The sequence below is a fragment of the Penicillium digitatum genome, chromosome 5 (genome assembly GCF_016767815.1).
Source record: "Penicillium digitatum chromosome 5, complete sequence".
Taxonomy (NCBI): Eukaryota; Fungi; Ascomycota; class Eurotiomycetes; order Eurotiales; family Aspergillaceae; genus Penicillium; species Penicillium digitatum.
The window spans coordinates 1,734,656-1,751,760 of NC_089388.1; the positions used below are offsets into that span (position 1 = coordinate 1,734,656).

At 50.4% G+C, this 17,105-nt stretch overlaps 7 protein-coding genes across 7 annotated transcripts; 4 read left to right on the forward strand and 3 right to left on the reverse strand.

Moving 5' to 3' along the window:
* Positions 1-77: 77 nt before the first annotated feature.
* Positions 78-2,597, reverse strand: Pdw03_1807 (Golgi complex component Cog3, putative; the record flags this gene model as incomplete). Its single annotated transcript, XM_014680973.1, has 4 exons — positions 78-857; positions 912-1,928; positions 1,981-2,320; positions 2,374-2,597. 4 exons carry the CDS (start codon positions 2,595-2,597, stop codon positions 78-80), a joined length of 2,361 nt encoding a protein of 786 aa, XP_014536459.1.
* A 254-nt stretch (positions 2,598-2,851) lies between these two features.
* Positions 2,852-4,582, forward strand: Pdw03_1808 (Mitochondrial protein Fmp25, putative; the record flags this gene model as incomplete). Its single annotated transcript, XM_014680972.2, has 1 exon — positions 2,852-4,582. One exon carries the CDS (start codon positions 2,852-2,854, stop codon positions 4,580-4,582), a length of 1,731 nt encoding a protein of 576 aa, XP_014536458.2.
* A 213-nt stretch (positions 4,583-4,795) lies between these two features.
* Pdw03_1809 (Nucleolar protein 9) lies at positions 4,796-6,967 on the forward strand (the record flags this gene model as incomplete). Its single annotated transcript, XM_014680971.1, has 1 exon — positions 4,796-6,967. One exon carries the CDS (start codon positions 4,796-4,798, stop codon positions 6,965-6,967), a length of 2,172 nt encoding a protein of 723 aa, XP_014536457.1.
* Positions 6,968-7,517: 550 nt separating this feature from the next.
* Positions 7,518-9,280, forward strand: Pdw03_1810 (Glutamate decarboxylase, putative; the record flags this gene model as incomplete). Its single annotated transcript, XM_014680970.1, has 2 exons — positions 7,518-7,562; positions 7,649-9,280. 2 exons carry the CDS (start codon positions 7,518-7,520, stop codon positions 9,278-9,280), a joined length of 1,677 nt encoding a protein of 558 aa, XP_014536456.1.
* A 286-nt stretch (positions 9,281-9,566) lies between these two features.
* Pdw03_1811 (RINT-1 family protein) lies at positions 9,567-12,245 on the reverse strand (the record flags this gene model as incomplete). Its single annotated transcript, XM_014680969.1, has 5 exons — positions 9,567-11,177; positions 11,229-11,373; positions 11,427-11,732; positions 11,786-12,033; positions 12,099-12,245. The coding sequence occupies 5 exons, from the start codon at positions 12,243-12,245 to the stop codon at positions 9,567-9,569; spliced, it is 2,457 nt and encodes an 818-aa protein (XP_014536455.1).
* A 492-nt stretch (positions 12,246-12,737) lies between these two features.
* Positions 12,738-15,245, forward strand: Pdw03_1812 (DNA ligase; the record flags this gene model as incomplete). The annotated part of the gene is made up of 1 exon (XM_014680968.1): positions 12,738-15,245. The coding sequence occupies one exon, from the start codon at positions 12,738-12,740 to the stop codon at positions 15,243-15,245; it is 2,508 nt and encodes an 835-aa protein (XP_014536454.1).
* A 387-nt stretch (positions 15,246-15,632) lies between these two features.
* On the reverse strand, positions 15,633-16,995 carry Pdw03_1813 (NAD(P)-binding domain; the record flags this gene model as incomplete). The annotated part of the gene is made up of 4 exons (XM_014680967.1): positions 15,633-16,192; positions 16,252-16,435; positions 16,515-16,797; positions 16,877-16,995. 4 exons carry the CDS (start codon positions 16,993-16,995, stop codon positions 15,633-15,635), a joined length of 1,146 nt encoding a protein of 381 aa, XP_014536453.1.
* Between the last annotated feature and the right edge of the window lie 110 nt (positions 16,996-17,105).

The following is a 17,105-nucleotide window of genomic DNA, read 5'->3' on the forward strand; positions in this document are numbered from 1 at the left end:
TAGTGCTCAATTCAACATGGTATCTATGCTCGAAAAGCGGAAATTAAGAAAAAAGATCATGAGGTCGGATCCAGATCCTAGGAGTTGGTGCTTAGGATGTCGTCATCGTCCTCGGGGATATGAGCTTGCAACCCAGCGACGCCAACACGGAACACACCCTCGCACCACTCAGCAAAGGTATTAACGTCCCAGACAGCATCATCTCGACCCTTCCCTTTCTTACTTACGAAATTGCCCTTGGCTTTCTCGGAGGAAGTATACTTCTCAAAGAAGTCCTCATAGATCTGAATGGTGCGGTCCTGGACCGCCCCAACAAGCGTCTCTTTCATACGCGTGTCGTCAATATACTCATTCAAGACCTTACGCAGAATCGGTACTTGCTTCTCGATAGTGCGACAGGAAGGAAGGATAAGTTCGCCGCGTGCCAGATTCCGGGAATCAACGAATTGAGCCGGCAGCGAGGCGGTCATGCGAGCAGCAAAGGCATTGATGAAGTCGTTGATGACTGTGCGAAGGCGACCATCCAGCTCGACTTTTGCGTCGAGCATATTCTCCACGACGCGCGGGATGAGGCCGTGGCCGACGAGGCGCATCAGGTTTCGCGGGTTGAAGAGGCCGCCGCGCTCGCGTAGCTCCCAGAACGTACTTGTCATGCCGGAGAAGTCGAAGGAGATATCGGCGGAGACGAATTCGATGTCGAAGGCGACGATTTGTTGCTTGAGGATTAGGAGGTGGCTCATGAGGAAGAGTTGGCTATCAGCTGGTGTGGCTTTGGCGGAGATTAGTGTGCTGGCGTTTTGGAGAGAGAGGGTTGTTTGGTGTACGATTTGGTGGGCTAGATCGTCGAAGACGGTGGACTGGGGTGGTCAGCATGAGTGGTTGGTTAGGATTGTTGCGGACAAGCATCTTACATTCACTAGGCGATATATCCGACTCAGGAGCCAAATAGCTTTTCGCAAGGTTGGATACCAGCCCTTTAGGGCGGTCTGGGTCTCAAAGTCCCATTTACCGTCTTGCTCTTGCGTAGATTCGCCGGCGTCGTCGCTCTGTTTGGCCATGTCGATTAGTGTGTCCGCAGATGTGTCCTTTTTGCCCGATATCTGAGTATCGGAGACAGTCAGAGATGCCTGTCGGTTGCGCATGGGGTAGTCCGTATCCTCTGGGCGAGGTTTGTATCGTTCAATTTCGTCGCGCAGAAAAGCCAGAGCACGGAAGACAAGTCGGGCCTGAACATCTTGCATAGCGGGCTGGATCAAGACAGAGAAGTCAAGACGGTTCGTCTCGACTTGTTCTTGTTCTTCTTCTGGGTCCGATAAATAGCGAGTCTGCAGTAGATTGCACAGCTGACATAGCTTGACAATATCGGACTCGTGGATGATTCGTGGACGAAGGTGGTCATAGAGTGGTTCGCATAGCGTCTCCAAGAAGTCATACAAACCGCCTTGTCCGTGGAACCACTCCCCCCATAGATCAAATTCGTCTAGACACAGTCCACGAATATAACTGATGCTAGCTCGAGCAAAAGCAACGAGGTCTTTGGATGAACTAGGCGTCTGTGTGATTTCGCCGAGCTTTTTGCGAGCGAGCGGAATGATCAGCTTTCCACGAGTAGCCGAGTAATTGCTGTGCAGCTCGTTCATCAGACTTTGATATTCAGCTTCATTATTTTGATCCAGTTCAAGTGGTGGCACAGCTCTCTTTTGGATCTCGACTCCAATCTGCTTCATGTCAGGTGCTCCAACCCTAAATTTGGCGTACAGGAGGGCTGACAAAGCTGTGTCATTCAATTGCTGATCTGACATCTTCTTGGAGACATTCTGGTAAATATCCTTAAGTGAAGAAACAAAGTTGCCGCGGATAAGCGTCAAGGCACGCGTTAGCAGTAGTCGGTATCTCGAGCGATAGACCTCTGCCTCTTTTTGTTCCGGCTGCATAGAGGTCAGTCCTAGGCGCATTGATATACGCGATTTTCTTACTCACATGTGTTTCCATATAATCCAAGCACACGTCCAGATGCCTCAACATATCTGAGAATTCCTTATCGCGAACCGTATTGCCCGCGCCGGGGGCATTCAGCCGTCGCGATGCGGGATCTAAGAAGTCGTAATAGTGGAGATTGTTCTGGATGCCATTCGCAAGTTTTGTATCTCGTTTCTGGGCAGACAAAAGCCCTTGGCATTGTTTCTCGAAGTTCGATGTTTGGGTCTCGACCGATCTGAATGACTCGGACAAGCTGGATAGGTCATCCAGAAGGGCCAGGGTATTGGTTAAGATTTCGTCAATGTGCTCCTTAGATTGTTCAAGTTCATCCAAGCAATTCCTGCAGAAAAGTAAATCAGTACGCCTCTGATGACCGTTCAATGTCGACCATACTGGTACTCGTCATAGCTCTCCTCAATCAAGTCACCCTTGATACTATCGAGCCACTGCGAAAAGTCAAGCTCGTTGCTCCATCCTGGTGTTTTCCACTCAAAATCGCTGGGCGGCTTTTCGTCGATTGCTTGTATGCTTGATTCGGTCTCTTCGGTGGTGGGTTTGCGCGGCGGGCCAGAGGGAGCGGTTTGGCGGCGGGCACGGAGCTGCTTAGTGGAAGGCATGGTGCGTTTAAGGCCCAGGGAGTGTTATAGGGGTCAGTCCACAGCTCATATCTCTCTGCTAACTTTATCCAGAGTGAAATTGAGGCCAAATTTGACGTTGAAGTCCAACTGCGATGTGGTCAACTCCGAGAGGGATTCTGCCAAGAGCTCCCGCCTGGATTGCCTCACAGGCGCGGCATTGAGAGCTTCCCCGGATCTAACTTCACCTTTGCAGTTTGGATATGCTCTAGCTGGTCATCCAGCCATCATCTAAAATGTTGAATTCACAAATGCGACGGCCCGTGACGCACTCTGTCCTCGCTTTTCGTCCACTCAGATACTCGACGACTCCGTCACGAAATGCGCCATGGTCCCGATTTGCTAGCAGTCGATCGCAAAAGCAAGGCCCATCATCGCACTGGATCCGCAATTCTCTTGGATTTGCTGTCATAGGAACTGTAGCCTTTTTTGGATACTCATACGTGGCTGATGGTGAAAAGGAGGCTTGGATGAGTCGCCCAGAAGTTACGAAGAAAGAGCCCGTTGACGTCAACGATCTTCAAGCTCAGTTCATTCAAGAAAAAAGAAGCTTGAAAAGTCCCGCTGTCTACACATGGGGGTCAAACGTTTATCGTGTGGTGGATCCAGGATCCAAAGACATCGATGTCAAGACTCCTCGGCGCTTCAAATACTTTGATAGTCAGGTGCTTAGAGATCTCAAGATCGAAGAAAAGGCTGGTGCAGCAATCACTGAAAATGGAGATCTGGTTCAATGGGGCCACGCTTTTTCGGAATCGGACTTCAAACCCACGGCGACTCTGACCGGCAAGAATCTCATCTCCCTCGCTCTGTCCGAAAGTCGAATCATCGCGCTTTCCTCGGATGGGACTGTATACTCACTGCCCATATCCAAGGACGAACAAAGCACCGGCCCAAAGACAACGGAAAGCTCTTGGGTGCCGTTCTGGCCCAATCGATCTGATCTAAGCTACCGAGTACTGAACCCATCTTTGAAGCTTGGTGAAAAGGTCACTACAATCAGTGGAGGGCAGGAACACGTGCTACTTCTCACAAGCTCTGGTAGAGTCTTCTCTGCGGCGTCATCCACTGAAAATTACCCTTCGCTTGGTCAACTCGGCGTAGAGGGACTTACCTGGTCAACCAGACCCAAGGGGCCAGCAGATGCCTGCCACGAAGTTACAGCTCTCGAAGGCTCAAAGATTGTTCAGATTGCCTGTGGCGACTACCACTCGCTGGCGCTAACCAAAGATGGCCGTATGTTTGGCTTTGGCGACAACTCATTTGGCCAATTGGGTGTGGATTTTGAACCGGAGAGGCCTTTCAAGGACGCTCCTTTCCACATTAAGGTTCAAAAGCTCTATAGAAGAAACCTCTATCTGCCCAAGGTTACCAGCATTGCTGCTGGTGGTGCAAACACCTTCTTCTCTGTCGATGTCAAGCGCATTTTGGGCTACGAAGAAGAGGCTGCCCATGTTCATGATCTTGGAAATGTAACTGCAGACACATGGGCCTGTGGTAGGGGAATTTGGGGTACTCTCGGCAATGGCAGATGGGTTCATCTGCAGGATTCGCCCACCAAGGTAAAGGCTTTGAGTGGTGTGAGGGAGTATGACGAGAAGACAAAACAAATGACCCCTATCCGCATTCGAGCCATGTCTGTCGGTACAACACATGTCTCTGCTATCTTGGACAACAAGACCAATGTAAGCAAGACTACCAGGGACTCTTTAGATCAATCTAAAGATTGGGGCTATGATGTACTCTGGTGGGGAGGCAATGAGCATTTCCAGCTAGGGACAGGAAAGAGAAGCAACCAGTCCAAGCCTACCTACATTAATGCACCCCCCGAAAACAAGAAAACCCAGGCTGAGGCACGATTACAGATCATGCCTCGTCACAAGGGCAAGGTTGGGAAGCGTAATGTGAGCATGGAACAGCGTGTTGAATGTGGGCGCCATGTCTCTGCCATTTATTCTGCAGTGTAAAGGATAAAAATGAACCGTGTATATTAGTGATGCCATATGAAATGCGATTGCAATTAAATCTGTTCAATGATCGGCCTTTTGTTATGGTCTTGTAAAATGGCCCGCAGTTGCAAACAGACCAAACTCTTATCACCGCGGAGACGCTTAGACCACCGCTTATCCAAAAAATTTCCAGCGCTTCAAGTCCATCTTCCCTCACGACACACCACCATAATGCCTCGTGAACAACAAAAAAGAGGCCGCAGGGCCGAAAAGAAAGCCCAAAAAGAGGACTCCAAGAGAAAGTTGGAGGAAACACCGGAAGATCCCGTCGCAAAGCGACTGAAGCCCTCTGCCGACGACGCCGACGAGACCAACGAGAACAATGACGACGTCCAACTTCCCGAAAATGAGGACTACATTCCACTTGACCAGGGCGAAGATCAGGAAGGTGAGCGACCTAATGCGGATGGAGACATGGTTTTCTACGGTCTTCTCGACGAGGAGGAGTCTGAATACTTCCAGCGCGCCAACGAAATGCTGGAGCTGAACCAGTTCCAGGACGCTGAAGAGCGTAGCTTGTTTGTCGACAGTGTATACTCGGAAGCCAGTGGCAAGGAGTTGAAGATTGCCTGTAGTCAGGGCTGTTCGAGACTCATGGAGAAATTGATCTCTATGTCAGACGCTCGACAACTGCGTCGGATATTCAGTAAATTCATCGGCCAATTCCTCCACCTAGTGCAGCATCGCTTCGCCAGTCATTGTTGTGAGACGCTTTTCATTCACGCTGCACCTGCTGTGATGCAAAAGACGAAGTCTCAACCTAAACAATCGGACGAGGAAGGAGAGGAAGAGCCGGAGCTGTCGCTTGCAGAAATGTTCATGGCTGTTATTGAGGAATTGAAGGAAAATTGGGGATATCTGTTGACGGAGCGATTTGCATCTCACACAATCCGAGTTCTATTGCTGGTTCTTGCAGGCGAACCAGTGGATGTTACTTCAAATGAGTCGTTTGTTGCGAGTCGCAAGAAGGAAAGAATTGAAATCCCGACTGTTCAGGGTGAGGATAAGGCGAGCAAATCGAAAACCGAGAAACACGCTGTTCCAGAGGCGTTTGAGCCGGCACTCAAGAAGATCATGACCGACATGGTCTCCGGTCTCGACGATGTTTATCTCCGAGCCCTGGCTACGCATCCAGTTGGAAATCCTGTGCTTCAAGTACTGTTGTTCCTGGAGCTTTCGCACTTTGGAAAATCTAGCGCCAAAGATCCCAAGTCGACCATTCGCAGACTGGTTCCCGATGAGTCGTTCGAGGAAGAATCCGAAAGCGCGGTTTTCATTCGTGGTCTCCTCTACGATCCAGTGGGTTCTCGCCTACTAGAGACGATGGTGCGATACCTTCCTGGTAAATCATTCAAAAATCTTTACAGGAACAACCTGGGTGACCGGATTGGTTCTCTCTCTCGCAATAGCACTGCTGGATATGTAGTTCTTCGGATGCTGGAAAGACTCGGCAAGGATGACTTGAAGATTGCCATGACCAACATAATCCCTGAGATTCCAGGCCTGGTTGAACGGTCGAGACTCGTTGTCCCTAAGATGTTGATCGAGCGGTGTGTGGTCCGTGGCGTCGACACAAAGCCTCTTGCCGAAGCACTCGAGGCTGCTTATAGCCAGGATCCTGTTATCAGACTGCAGCAGATGCTCAAATTCAACCCCTCCGAGAACACCGCCCCACAACCTGAAAACCACGCTATGGACGAGGACAACAACGGAAAGGACCGCAAGCCACGGGGCCCACCGCCGGTATCTGCAGCCGAGAAAGCAGAGAAACTACATGGCTCTCTGCTGGTACAGGCCATGTTGACCGTTCCTGGCCCGCTGAGTCAGCTTGTCTATACGAGTCTTCTCGCCCAATCCTCCGATACCATCGTACAACTTGCCCAAGAACCCACCTCTTCCCGCGTTCTACAACAGGCCCTGACTTCCACAACCTCCACGCCTCAAATTCGGCGACAGCTCACCACCCGTTTCCAGGGTCACCTCACACCTCTTGCCTTGAGCAGCAGTGGGTCACACGTAGTGGATGCGCTCTGGACCGCAACCAAGGATATCTTCTTTGTCAAGGAACGTATGGCACGAGAACTCGAGCAGCATGAACAAGAGCTCCGTGATTCCTTTGTGGGTCGCGCAGTCTGGCGAAACTGGTCAATGGATCTCTTCAAGCGCCGCCGACGCGATTGGACTTACAAGGCCAAGGGCTTTGAGGAGCGAACCGAGAGCAATGAAGGCGCTGAACGCCCCAAGTCTAAGCTTGAACAGGCTCGGGCTCGATATGCAGCAGCTAAGGAAGCAGCCGATGCTGGTGCCACTGGTGCTAATCAGACTGCGGTGGCTAGCAGATGAATAGGTACATTGGTGATAAAGTTAAATTTTGGACGATTTGCACATGTACTCATACAAAAAGGCGTTGATGCATTCAATTTTTTTTTTTTCTTGCATTATATCTATTTTCTGTAGCTATATTATAAAACGATCTAAAATTTCAAAACATGTTAGAAACTTGGAGAAAATTGTCCAGTTGTACCTAAGTTATATTTAGTTCACTGGCAACGTTCACATGAGGCTACCGGGTTCCTGCAGATCCCGAATCTTAACATCCCTGTCTGCATATGATGTATGCGGACTACCTAGATTATGAGGATACTAATTTTACGAGAATCCATTCCACAAACAAAGAGTATACAACATAGCTGAGTATAGACCATCGCATGCCGGCTGAAGATGCCAATGATGTCAGGCTTTGCGGGAGTGTCGCTCCCGAGGTCGCCGGGAGAACTTTTTTTTCCTCTTTCAATTGCGCTATCTGCCCTCTTTTCAAGGTTATATCTTCTGCATAGGCTCGGTGCTGTTCCTCCTTGCATTTTTACATACTAGAACGTTATAACCTGTTCAAATGTCAGGCATTGTGCACCCCAACCGCGCTGATGAAGTGCAAAGCGTGAGTCAACTCCATACCGCAATGATCTGCACCCCCGCTGATTTCTTTATTCAATGCTCTGATACTGATGTGATCACTCTGCTCAGCTTCTGAAAGCAGTAGAAGACCTTCTTATTCCATTTATCAGATCCGCAGACGAGAATCTCTGCGGGGGTTCGACACAGAAGAATGGCACTAATGGCACCCATGGACACACTGAACTGACTGTGACCTCGTTGGTAAATTATAAGAAGCCCGAAGAGCTGCGGGATATTCTTAAGCTCGAGATCCCAGAGAAAGGCACGAAGCAGGAAGGTCTCATTGAGGTTTTGCAAAAGGTCCTGAAATACTCGGTCAACACCTGGCACCAGGGCTTTTTGGACAAGCTGTATGCGTCAACCAATGCGCCCGGCGTGGCAGCAGAGCTCATCCTCGCTACCTTGAACACCAACGTACACGTCTACCAAGTATCACCTGCGCTGACAGTCATCGAGAAATATACCGGCCAGCGGTTGGCGAACCTCTTCGGCCTGAACGGCCCACAGGCAGGAGGTATTTCCGTACAAGGCGGATCCGCATCGAACACCACCTCCATTGTCATTGCGCGCAACAACCTCTACCCGAGCACGAAAACAGACGGAAACGGCGAGTACAAGTTTGTGCTTTTCACGAGCGCACATGGCCACTACAGCGTGGAAAAGGCAGCGCAGATGCTCGGGTTCGGCAGCAGTGCTGTCTGGCCCGTCCCCATTGACAAGGTCGGCCGCATGATCCCAGCCGAGCTTGAGAAGCTGGTCCAGAAGGCGCAGAGCGAAGGCCGGACACCGTTCTATGTCAATGCCACCGCAGGCACAACCGTCCTGGGCTCTTTTGACCCCTTCAACGAAATCGCAGCCATTTGCCAAAAATACAACATGTGGTTCCACATCGACGGGTCCTGGGGCGGCTCATTTGTCTTCTCCCAGCGTCAGAAGCATAAGTTAGCCGGCGCAGAGAAAGCAAACAGCATTGCCATTAACCCCCACAAAATGCTCGGCGTTCCAGTCACCTGCTCGTACCTGCTGGCCTCGGATATGCGTCAGTTCCACATGGCCAACACCCTTCCCGCGGGATATCTATTTCACAACGAAGAAGACGAGCCTGTTAGCAACGGCGACGAGTTGGAAGTCGAGTCCCCGGAGGTGTGGGACCTGGCAGACCTCACTCTCCAATGTGGTCGACGTGCGGATTCCCTCAAGCTGTTTTTGGGTTGGACATACTACGGCAACGAGGGCTACCGACAGCAGATCGACTCAGCTTGTGACATCGCTGCGCACTTGGCTAACACCATCGAGCAACATCCCGATTTCGTTCTTATTAGCGAAAACCCCCCGCCTTGTCTGCAGGTGTGCTTTTATTACGCTCCAGGCAAGGAGTTCGTGTACCCGCGCGGCATTGTTTCAAACGAGGCACAGCGCGCGAAGAATAACAGCAAGGTCACTGAGCAAGTGACGCATGCGATCGTGCACAAGGGCTTTATGGTAGACTTTGCGCCTCCCAGTGGGGACGACGATGCGGCTGGGAACGGGAAGTTCTTCCGGTGCGTGGTGAATGTCCAGACGACAAGGGAGACCGTTGATTCGCTTGTCCGCACCATCGAAGAGGTGGGTCCCGGTATTGTTGAGTCTTTGAAGGCGAGCAACTCAGCTGTTAAGCGGCTTGGTGAGCGTGGACACGGCCCTGTTGTCCATCGTGTTTGAGCAGGTGCATGTTTCGTTTCGTTTTTTTTCTAAAAAAAATTTTCCTTGCATATAGAGAGTAGAACTTATGGACATGAGAGATGGGACACGACATAGAAGAGATCTGGTGCAATAAGTGAGGCTGTGTATCAATGTGACATCCTACGAACAAGGAGCCAATGTATCGGAGCTCAAATGGGGAGGTTGTAGAGCAGTTGGCATCGGTTCGAGCTATACTTACCCGAACTGGATTCATAAATTAGTTGAGTAGAGGGAATAGCTTGTGCGTAGTGTGATATCAAAGCCATCAACCGCCAATATCGACCCTACGTTCCAACACGGAGCGAGCCTCAGCTTCCGATAGAGAGTCGATCTCCAATTCAGCAAGCACGCCCCGTGCACTCTCGTTATCCCTAAATAGCCTCTTCTCTACATCCCACAATCTTAAAGGCATGTCTTCCTTTGCAGAGACATCCCCTTCGTCCTCAGCCGTACTCAAGCAAAGTATACGCAGTCCCTCGCTAAGCTTTTTGATGATCCGCAACGAGATGCCCGCCTGGCCAGACGCGCCGAGTGCAGAATCCACAACGTGACACAGATGGTCGACATCGCTAGCAAGCTGGGCCGCTCCAGTCTCAGAGAATGTGTGTTTGGTTAGGACGCTGTCCCAGATGTAGCTCTGGACAGACAGCAGGAGCTGGCGCGAGACTCGTCGTAGAGGCGCAGTTCCCAGTGCGCGAGAGAGGAAAGAGAGCTGCGTGGACAAAGCACGCATTGCATGCGCGAGATCGGAAGTGGGCGAGAGAGGAGATCCCGCCGCTGTGGCAGAGGGGATTGACAGCGTTGCCCACGTGGAGACGCGAGAGTAGGGCTTCAGGGCGGCGAGGATATTGGAGGACAATGTGGATGTGATGATGGTTTCGGAGCGAAGTCGAAGACGACGGTAGGCAGATGCCGTCTCATCAAAGAGAGCGCCATCGGAAGAGGCCGCGGTGTGGCTGCCGTTGTTGTCGGCAACTGCGGGTGAGGTACGCGACGCTACCTCTGTGACAGACATAGTACCTACTACGTTGCGACCGCTGTCTCGATTTTGTCGAACCCGATCTTGAAGTTCGGACCAGAGCTCAACGAAGAACACATCGTTGCTCCAATCCTCCATCTTCTTCTCGAGGTATTCGGCACTTCCGAACACCCTGCACAGCCGCTCCAGCCCGGCCACACCCTCGACGCTGGCTTGCCCGTCGGCTCCCTGTACAGTGCGCCCAAGTGTCGAAGTCATCGCGAGGTACGCCTCTAGTGCAGAACAGAGGCGTTCGTGGAATTGGTCAAAAACGGTGATTTGAATGTCAATGAGAAACCGCAGCTTTTGGCTAAAAGACGGCAATGGCTGATAGCGCTCGGTTATAGTTTCGAGAAGGTCATTCACGCGGATTGCAGCCTTTGTTGGTTTCGTTGCAGTGAGCTCCATGCCATCATAATCGATTTCTCCGCTATCCGCGGTGTCGATGATATCTTTGTAACGCGCCAGTGCAAAATCCTTCTCAACCTGAAGCCATCGATCATACCACCCCTGTTTGGTCAACACTTCCCAGGTCACGCCCTTCCAATTTTCATCCGCATACGGATCTGGCATATAGTTCCACGTTTCTCGGATCTCGTTATCAAAGTTCATCAGTTCATGAATGGAGTGGCTGAGCAATTGAGGGTAGTTTGAGATCTGAGGGAGGAACAAGCTGATCTTCTGTCTCAGCATAGGAAGCAATGCAGTGATGTAACTATGTGATGCATTGTAAAAATGCCATTCCAGACTTGGACCGACTGCTTCGGCTCTTTCATCAAAGATGGGCTGCAGATAAGAAACAAAAAACCCGCCGTATTGATTGACAAGGTCCATAATGTGCGAGAGGAAATATTCCGGCTAGAAACCAAGTTAAAATTCTGTTTCTGCGTTGACCTAGGTTCACTTTACCTTGTCCAGTCGGTTTGTTGGTTTGTCTCCACTAAAGTGATATTTGAATCGGAGATCGAGATGATGCACCATAACCTCTAATGGGAACAGGACTGGAGGCTCGAAGCTCAAACCGGAAGCGAGTGCGTCGCGGCTTGGAAGTTCGCTTAAAGGAGACTTGTTAGAACATGCATCCAGACACGAAGGGGCTGATCATACGGTAATTGCAGGTCGATCAACAATTCAACATCTTGCCTCCACCGGGCCAGGAGCTGGTCGGTAACATTCAGTTGTCTTGTCGGCCAGTTCAATTCTTCCAGTGTCTTCTGCAGCCGGTCACTAAAGTATGTCTTCATCTGTTGTCTCAGTGCAGAGGCTAGTTTATCTGTATAGTCGACGAGATGGGGAGCCGCCCCTTCGGCAGCAGGCTGAGCGTTTTTCAGTTGTCCGACGATGGTTCGTAGTCGGGCATACGGCTTCAAAGCTGCGCGTGGTTCGGAGGCAATGCCTGCCAAAGCTTGCTTGCTGTTTTGCTTTCTCAGTATCCAGCCCCTCACTACAGGTGAATGTGGCATTACCTCAATTCCTCGGCTTCCTTGAGCAACTCCACATATCCCTTGGATATTTCAAGCCTGTGGAGCTTCTCCATGCTCTTTTCCAAATCCCGTACCGCCTCATCGCTGGTTTCGGATTGTGTGATGGCCATTAATCGTCGGTCGATGTCCACTTGCTCCGCGGTGAACGCCTCGGCTTGCTTTCGAGTAGCTTCGGCATGCTCGTTAGACGCTTTTGTCGCATTTGAGAGTGCTTCGCTGGCTTCTGCTAGCTGTTTGGACACGGGTTTGTATCAGTAGTTTTTAGAGAGAAGGTCGGGGTTATGAGGGGCGGTACCTGCTTCCGCTGAAGTTCCTGTTGCGCGCGTAGACTAGATAGTAATGAATCTAAGCTCTCCAGATCGGCAGAAACCTGAATCTTGTCATTTAAATAATCCTCGACCCGAGTCCGCTCATGCGAAGATAATTCCGTGAGGGAAGCCATTGTTGGAGGAAACCTGACTGGGGAAGCGCAAGGTGTCGCGGATGTTGATCTCCGCCTACGGCAGGTTTTAGAGTCCGTCGCGGGTTCTTGCCGGCAAATGAGCACTGACTGCTTTGATTCAACCTCAGCCAAGTCATGTGTCTTGTGCCTACAAAACAATGACATCAAAGATGTCTTTTCGAATGTCTGAGGACTGAATTAACTCCATATCCTAGAAAATCTCCCTCTTTGGAAGCACGTATTTCAACACTCTTTTAAACATTTTCATTTTTAAAAGTCTTTTGACACTCTTTTTTAGCGCTTCTAACCTTTTTTTTTCGCCCTGTCCTAATCGTATAGATCAAAGTAAATCAAATAGGAGCACTGCGGCAAATAGAGCGGTGACTGAATTATGGGGCTCGATGGACTTTAAAACCTACTGTTCTCCGCCTTTTGGACTGACGTCTTGTGCAGTGGCAACCATGAGCTTTCAAACTATCAATACCTTGAATAATGTCCAGTCCAGCCAAGAAGCGAAAAAGAAATGGAGATTCGTCACCACCGAAGCGCGGTATTAAGTCTTTCTTCAAAGAACAGAACACTGAACAAATCAATTTAAAAGGTCCCGATGTCACTGAGCAAACTCTCTCCGATGAAGCTCTTGCGCGCAAGCTACAGGCTGAGTGGAATAAGCAGGAAAATGCACACACTCCTACCGAAGATTCACAAGCTGAGCTGCAAATCAATTCAGTTCCATCGATGTCAGACCCGCCTGTTTTACCGATGGTTGCGCCGGTAATGCCAAAGAAGAGCACTCTTTCACTACAGTCATCAGCTGGGACGGAGGATACAGTATCCCTTGCGATTCCGCTGGATCAAAGCCCCCAAACCTTCGACGCGAGTCAATATGCAGCAGAACTGCGGTCGCATTGGGAAATCGAAGGTGGGGATGCTTCTTACGCTTTATTAACGAGAGCCTTTGTCCTGGCGAATGCGACAACCAGTCGAATAAAGATTGTGGATACGCTGGTCAACTTTCTTCGGGTTTTGATTGAAGGGGACCCATCAAGTGTCCTACCTGCTGTGTGGCTAGCAACCAATTCCATATCACCTCCCTACGATGAACTAGAGCTAGGCCTGGGAGGCTCCTCCATCTCGAAAGCACTAAAAAGGATATACGGGCTCAATAGCCAAGGGATCAAGACCCTGTATAATAAGCACGGCGATGCAGGAGATGTTGCATTCGAAGCCAAAAAACGACAATCATTTACTCTGATGAAGCCGAAGCCGTTAAGGATCAAAGGAGTTTACCAGTCACTGAAGAAAATCGCCACCAGCAAAGGACCTGGTAGTCAAGAAACCAAGCAGAGGATCGTCGAGAAGCTTCTACAGGATGCGCGCGGTGCCGAGGAAAGCCGATACATTGTCCGGACATTAGTCCAGAATCTGCGAATTGGCGCCGTCAAGACGACGATGCTGATAGCTCTCGCACGAGCTGTCTTATACTCCAAGCCAATCGGCGCTGATTTCGAGGTTCGTCCGCATCAACTTGCACACTTGAAAAAGGACGAGCTTGCGGAAGTCTACATCAATGCAGAAGAAACCGTTAAAGCGTCATACGCTAGACATCCTAGTTACAATGATTTGGTGCCCTGCTTATTAGAGATCGGGCCCACGGACGAGCTTTTGGTCAGATGCGGCCTAACCATGCACATCCCACTGAGACCGATGCTGGGCAGCATCACACGCGATCTGTCGGAGATGTTGACGAAGCTCCAAGGTCGGGACTTCAGCTGCGAGTACAAGTATGACGGGCAACGTGCGCAGGTACATTGTGACGAGGAAGGGAAAGTTTCCATCTTCTCACGCCATCTAGAGCTCATGACGGAGAAGTACCCAGATCTTGTCTCCCTGGTCCCGCAAATCCGGGGAGAAGGCGTGTCGAGCTTTATCCTGGAGGGAGAAGTAGTTGCCGTGGACCGTGAGACTGGCAATCTTAAGCCATTCCAGGTTTTGACCAATCGCGCAAAGAAGAACGTTGAAATCGGAGACATCAAAGTCAATGTCTGTCTCTTCGCATTCGACCTCATGTATCTCAACGGCGAGCCTTTGCTAGACCGTCCCTTTCGAGAACGCCGCGAACTACTTCGCAGTCTTTTTACAGAGATTCCAAAGCACTTCGGCTGGGTGAAGAGCATGGATGCAACATCAGCGGATTCCGAGCCTGTTCTTGAGTTTTTCAAATCTGCCATCGATGTTAAGTGTGAGGGCATCATGGTGAAACTCCTCGACAACGAGCGCGGCACAAACCCTCAAGCCAACAACCTTATCTTTCAAGAAATAGCCCCCACAACCACCGACCAAGCAAACCAAGCAGCATCCGACCCCAAAATCAACCCCAAACCCAAAGAAAAATCTACCCGGCGCAAACCCCTTCTCTCAACCTACGAACCCGACAAACGCCTTGAATCCTGGCTCAAAGTAAAAAAGGACTACAGCACATCCTCCGAAACTCTCGACCTAATCCCGATAGCCGGGTGGCACGGCCATGGGCGTAAAGCGAAATGGTGGTCCCCGATCCTACTCGCAGTCCGCAACCCGGAAACAGGATCCCTAGAAGCTGTAACAAAATGCATTTCCGGGTTCACAGACAAATTCTACCAAAGCAACAAAGAAAAGTACGCGCACGGCAGCACGAACGTCATCTCGCGCCCTAGTTACGTCGAGTACTACGGCGAACCAGACGTGTGGTTTGAACCATGTGAGGTGTGGGAAATGGCTTTTGCAGATATCACGCTCAGTCCTACGTATCCGGCTGCTATTGGACTAGTTAGCGATGAGCGCGGGTTGAGTCTGCGCTTTCCGCGCTTTGTCAAGGTTCGCGAGGACAAGTCTATTGATGAGGCTACCTCGTCGGATTATCTGGCGTTGCTGTGGCGGAAGCAGATGGAGCGGACTGGGGAGGTTGGGGAGGTTGGGGAGGCTGGCCAGGAGGAGGGGATAGAGGAGGAAATGGAGTAGATGTGTTAATGTCGAATACAAGTACGGAGTACATGGTTGAATAAAGGGTGATGTCACTAGGAAAGTTATACGAATTGGACAACTCGGGTTTGAAATCTTGGAGGATCGGACGAGAATAAAGTAAATACGAACAGATTTCTAATTGAAACTCACACATGGTGCAGAGGTCAAGCAATTCAATTTCTGTGCTATCACTTAACTTGCCTAGCCTCTTTGATTCAATTCTCGAAGCCAGTATCCCCGATCATTCTCTAGGCTGAAACGGGTGTGAGTTGCCATTCAGAATGGTACTTGCAACCTTGCGGGAGATCCAACTTGATTTTTTTTAATTCCAAATGAAACCCCCCCAAAGCTGTACCGAGAGCCTTTGAACGCACCACCCCCAGCTTAGGGAACGGGCAAGACCCCTGCATTCTGGTAGGACTCGAAGGTCTTTATCCATGTGGTTTGAGTGTCGTCGAAGCGAATCCAGCCGAACTTTCTTGCCTTTCCCACCGAGGCAATGAGTGGTGACTCAATCTCAGTAGGTGTGATGTACCAGTTCATCAGGGCGAATGAGTCCAACTGGAAAGAGTTGACATCACCGCCATGCTTGGCCACAATTCTCTCCCAAACGGGACGCTTGTCCTTGGCCCACTCAAGCATGTCCACAGGCTTGGTGGTTTCCGTGGGCTCATCCGAGCCTAGCGGGGTCTTGAAGTAGTCAGCCAGGAAATGCCAAAGGAACTTCCAGATGATCACATCGCCGTTCGTGTGATTGAATGCCTCATCCTTGCAGCCATCCTGGGTAGCAGCCCACACGGTCAAGTCGGCAATACTAGGGGCATAGGACTGAGTCTCGACCCGAAGGTAGGTGCTCAAGCTTCCCGGCCATTTAGGAGGCACGCCGAGCTCACGGCAGATAAGGAAGTACTGAGCAACCGGCAGAGCCTCGTTGATACCAATGTCTGTTATTCCTTGCGTCAGTCACGAACTGATAACCGAATCAATTCTCGGGGTGTCCTACATTGAGAGGCATATCCAATGATTCCCATGGGACGAATGATGTTGTAGCTCCAGGTTTGGCGACGCTTCTGGATCGCAAACATGTCATCTTCTTGCTCATAATAGAAGATAGATTCGGGTCCGTCATATCGAGGTATTTCTTCTTTGAGTGCAGAGTTCATTTCTCGGAATTGAAATCCGTAGTGCTAAGTAAAAATGAGCGCTTGCAATCTTTTGATGCCTGGAGCAAAGAAAGATTCCGGGAACTCGAAGATCACAACGTACCTTTCCGCCTGTCTGTAGTACAACCCGCTCCAATTTTGGACAAGCTTGATCCACGGCTTCCAAGAAGTTTCGGAATAAGGGGCCATTCTTTTTGTAGAGAACGGAGAAATCGTTGTTGTGGACGTACGATGTGAAGAATGCATGCGTGACACCTTCACAGAGCTCTTTGATCTGTTCTACAAGGCTCTCTGAAGAGTTCAAGAAGTCCAGGGCAATGAATTCAACCCTGGGATCGGTGAATTGAGCGTTGAGGGGTCTGCGTGAGGAGATGATGATCTTTGACCTTGTTCAAGAATTCTAGTTAGACTCGGACAAGAGAGCCATCTAAGGGGTTGCGTATCAGGGAATTCAGGATCTTTTACCATTCCGTCGCAGGACGCCCGATAAGGTGTTCGACAATGGCATGGCCAGTGATTCCATTGGCACCGGCAACGAAAGCAACGCCATTGCTGGGCGTAGTGACTGGAGGCAGGTGGCTCATGATGGCAAACAGACAAGAGGGATGGTGATGCTAGTTCTGAGGACTAATGCGGGAGAGAAAACCTGAGCTGGGGAATTGACCTATTTTATAGCCCTCTTACCATCTCCAGT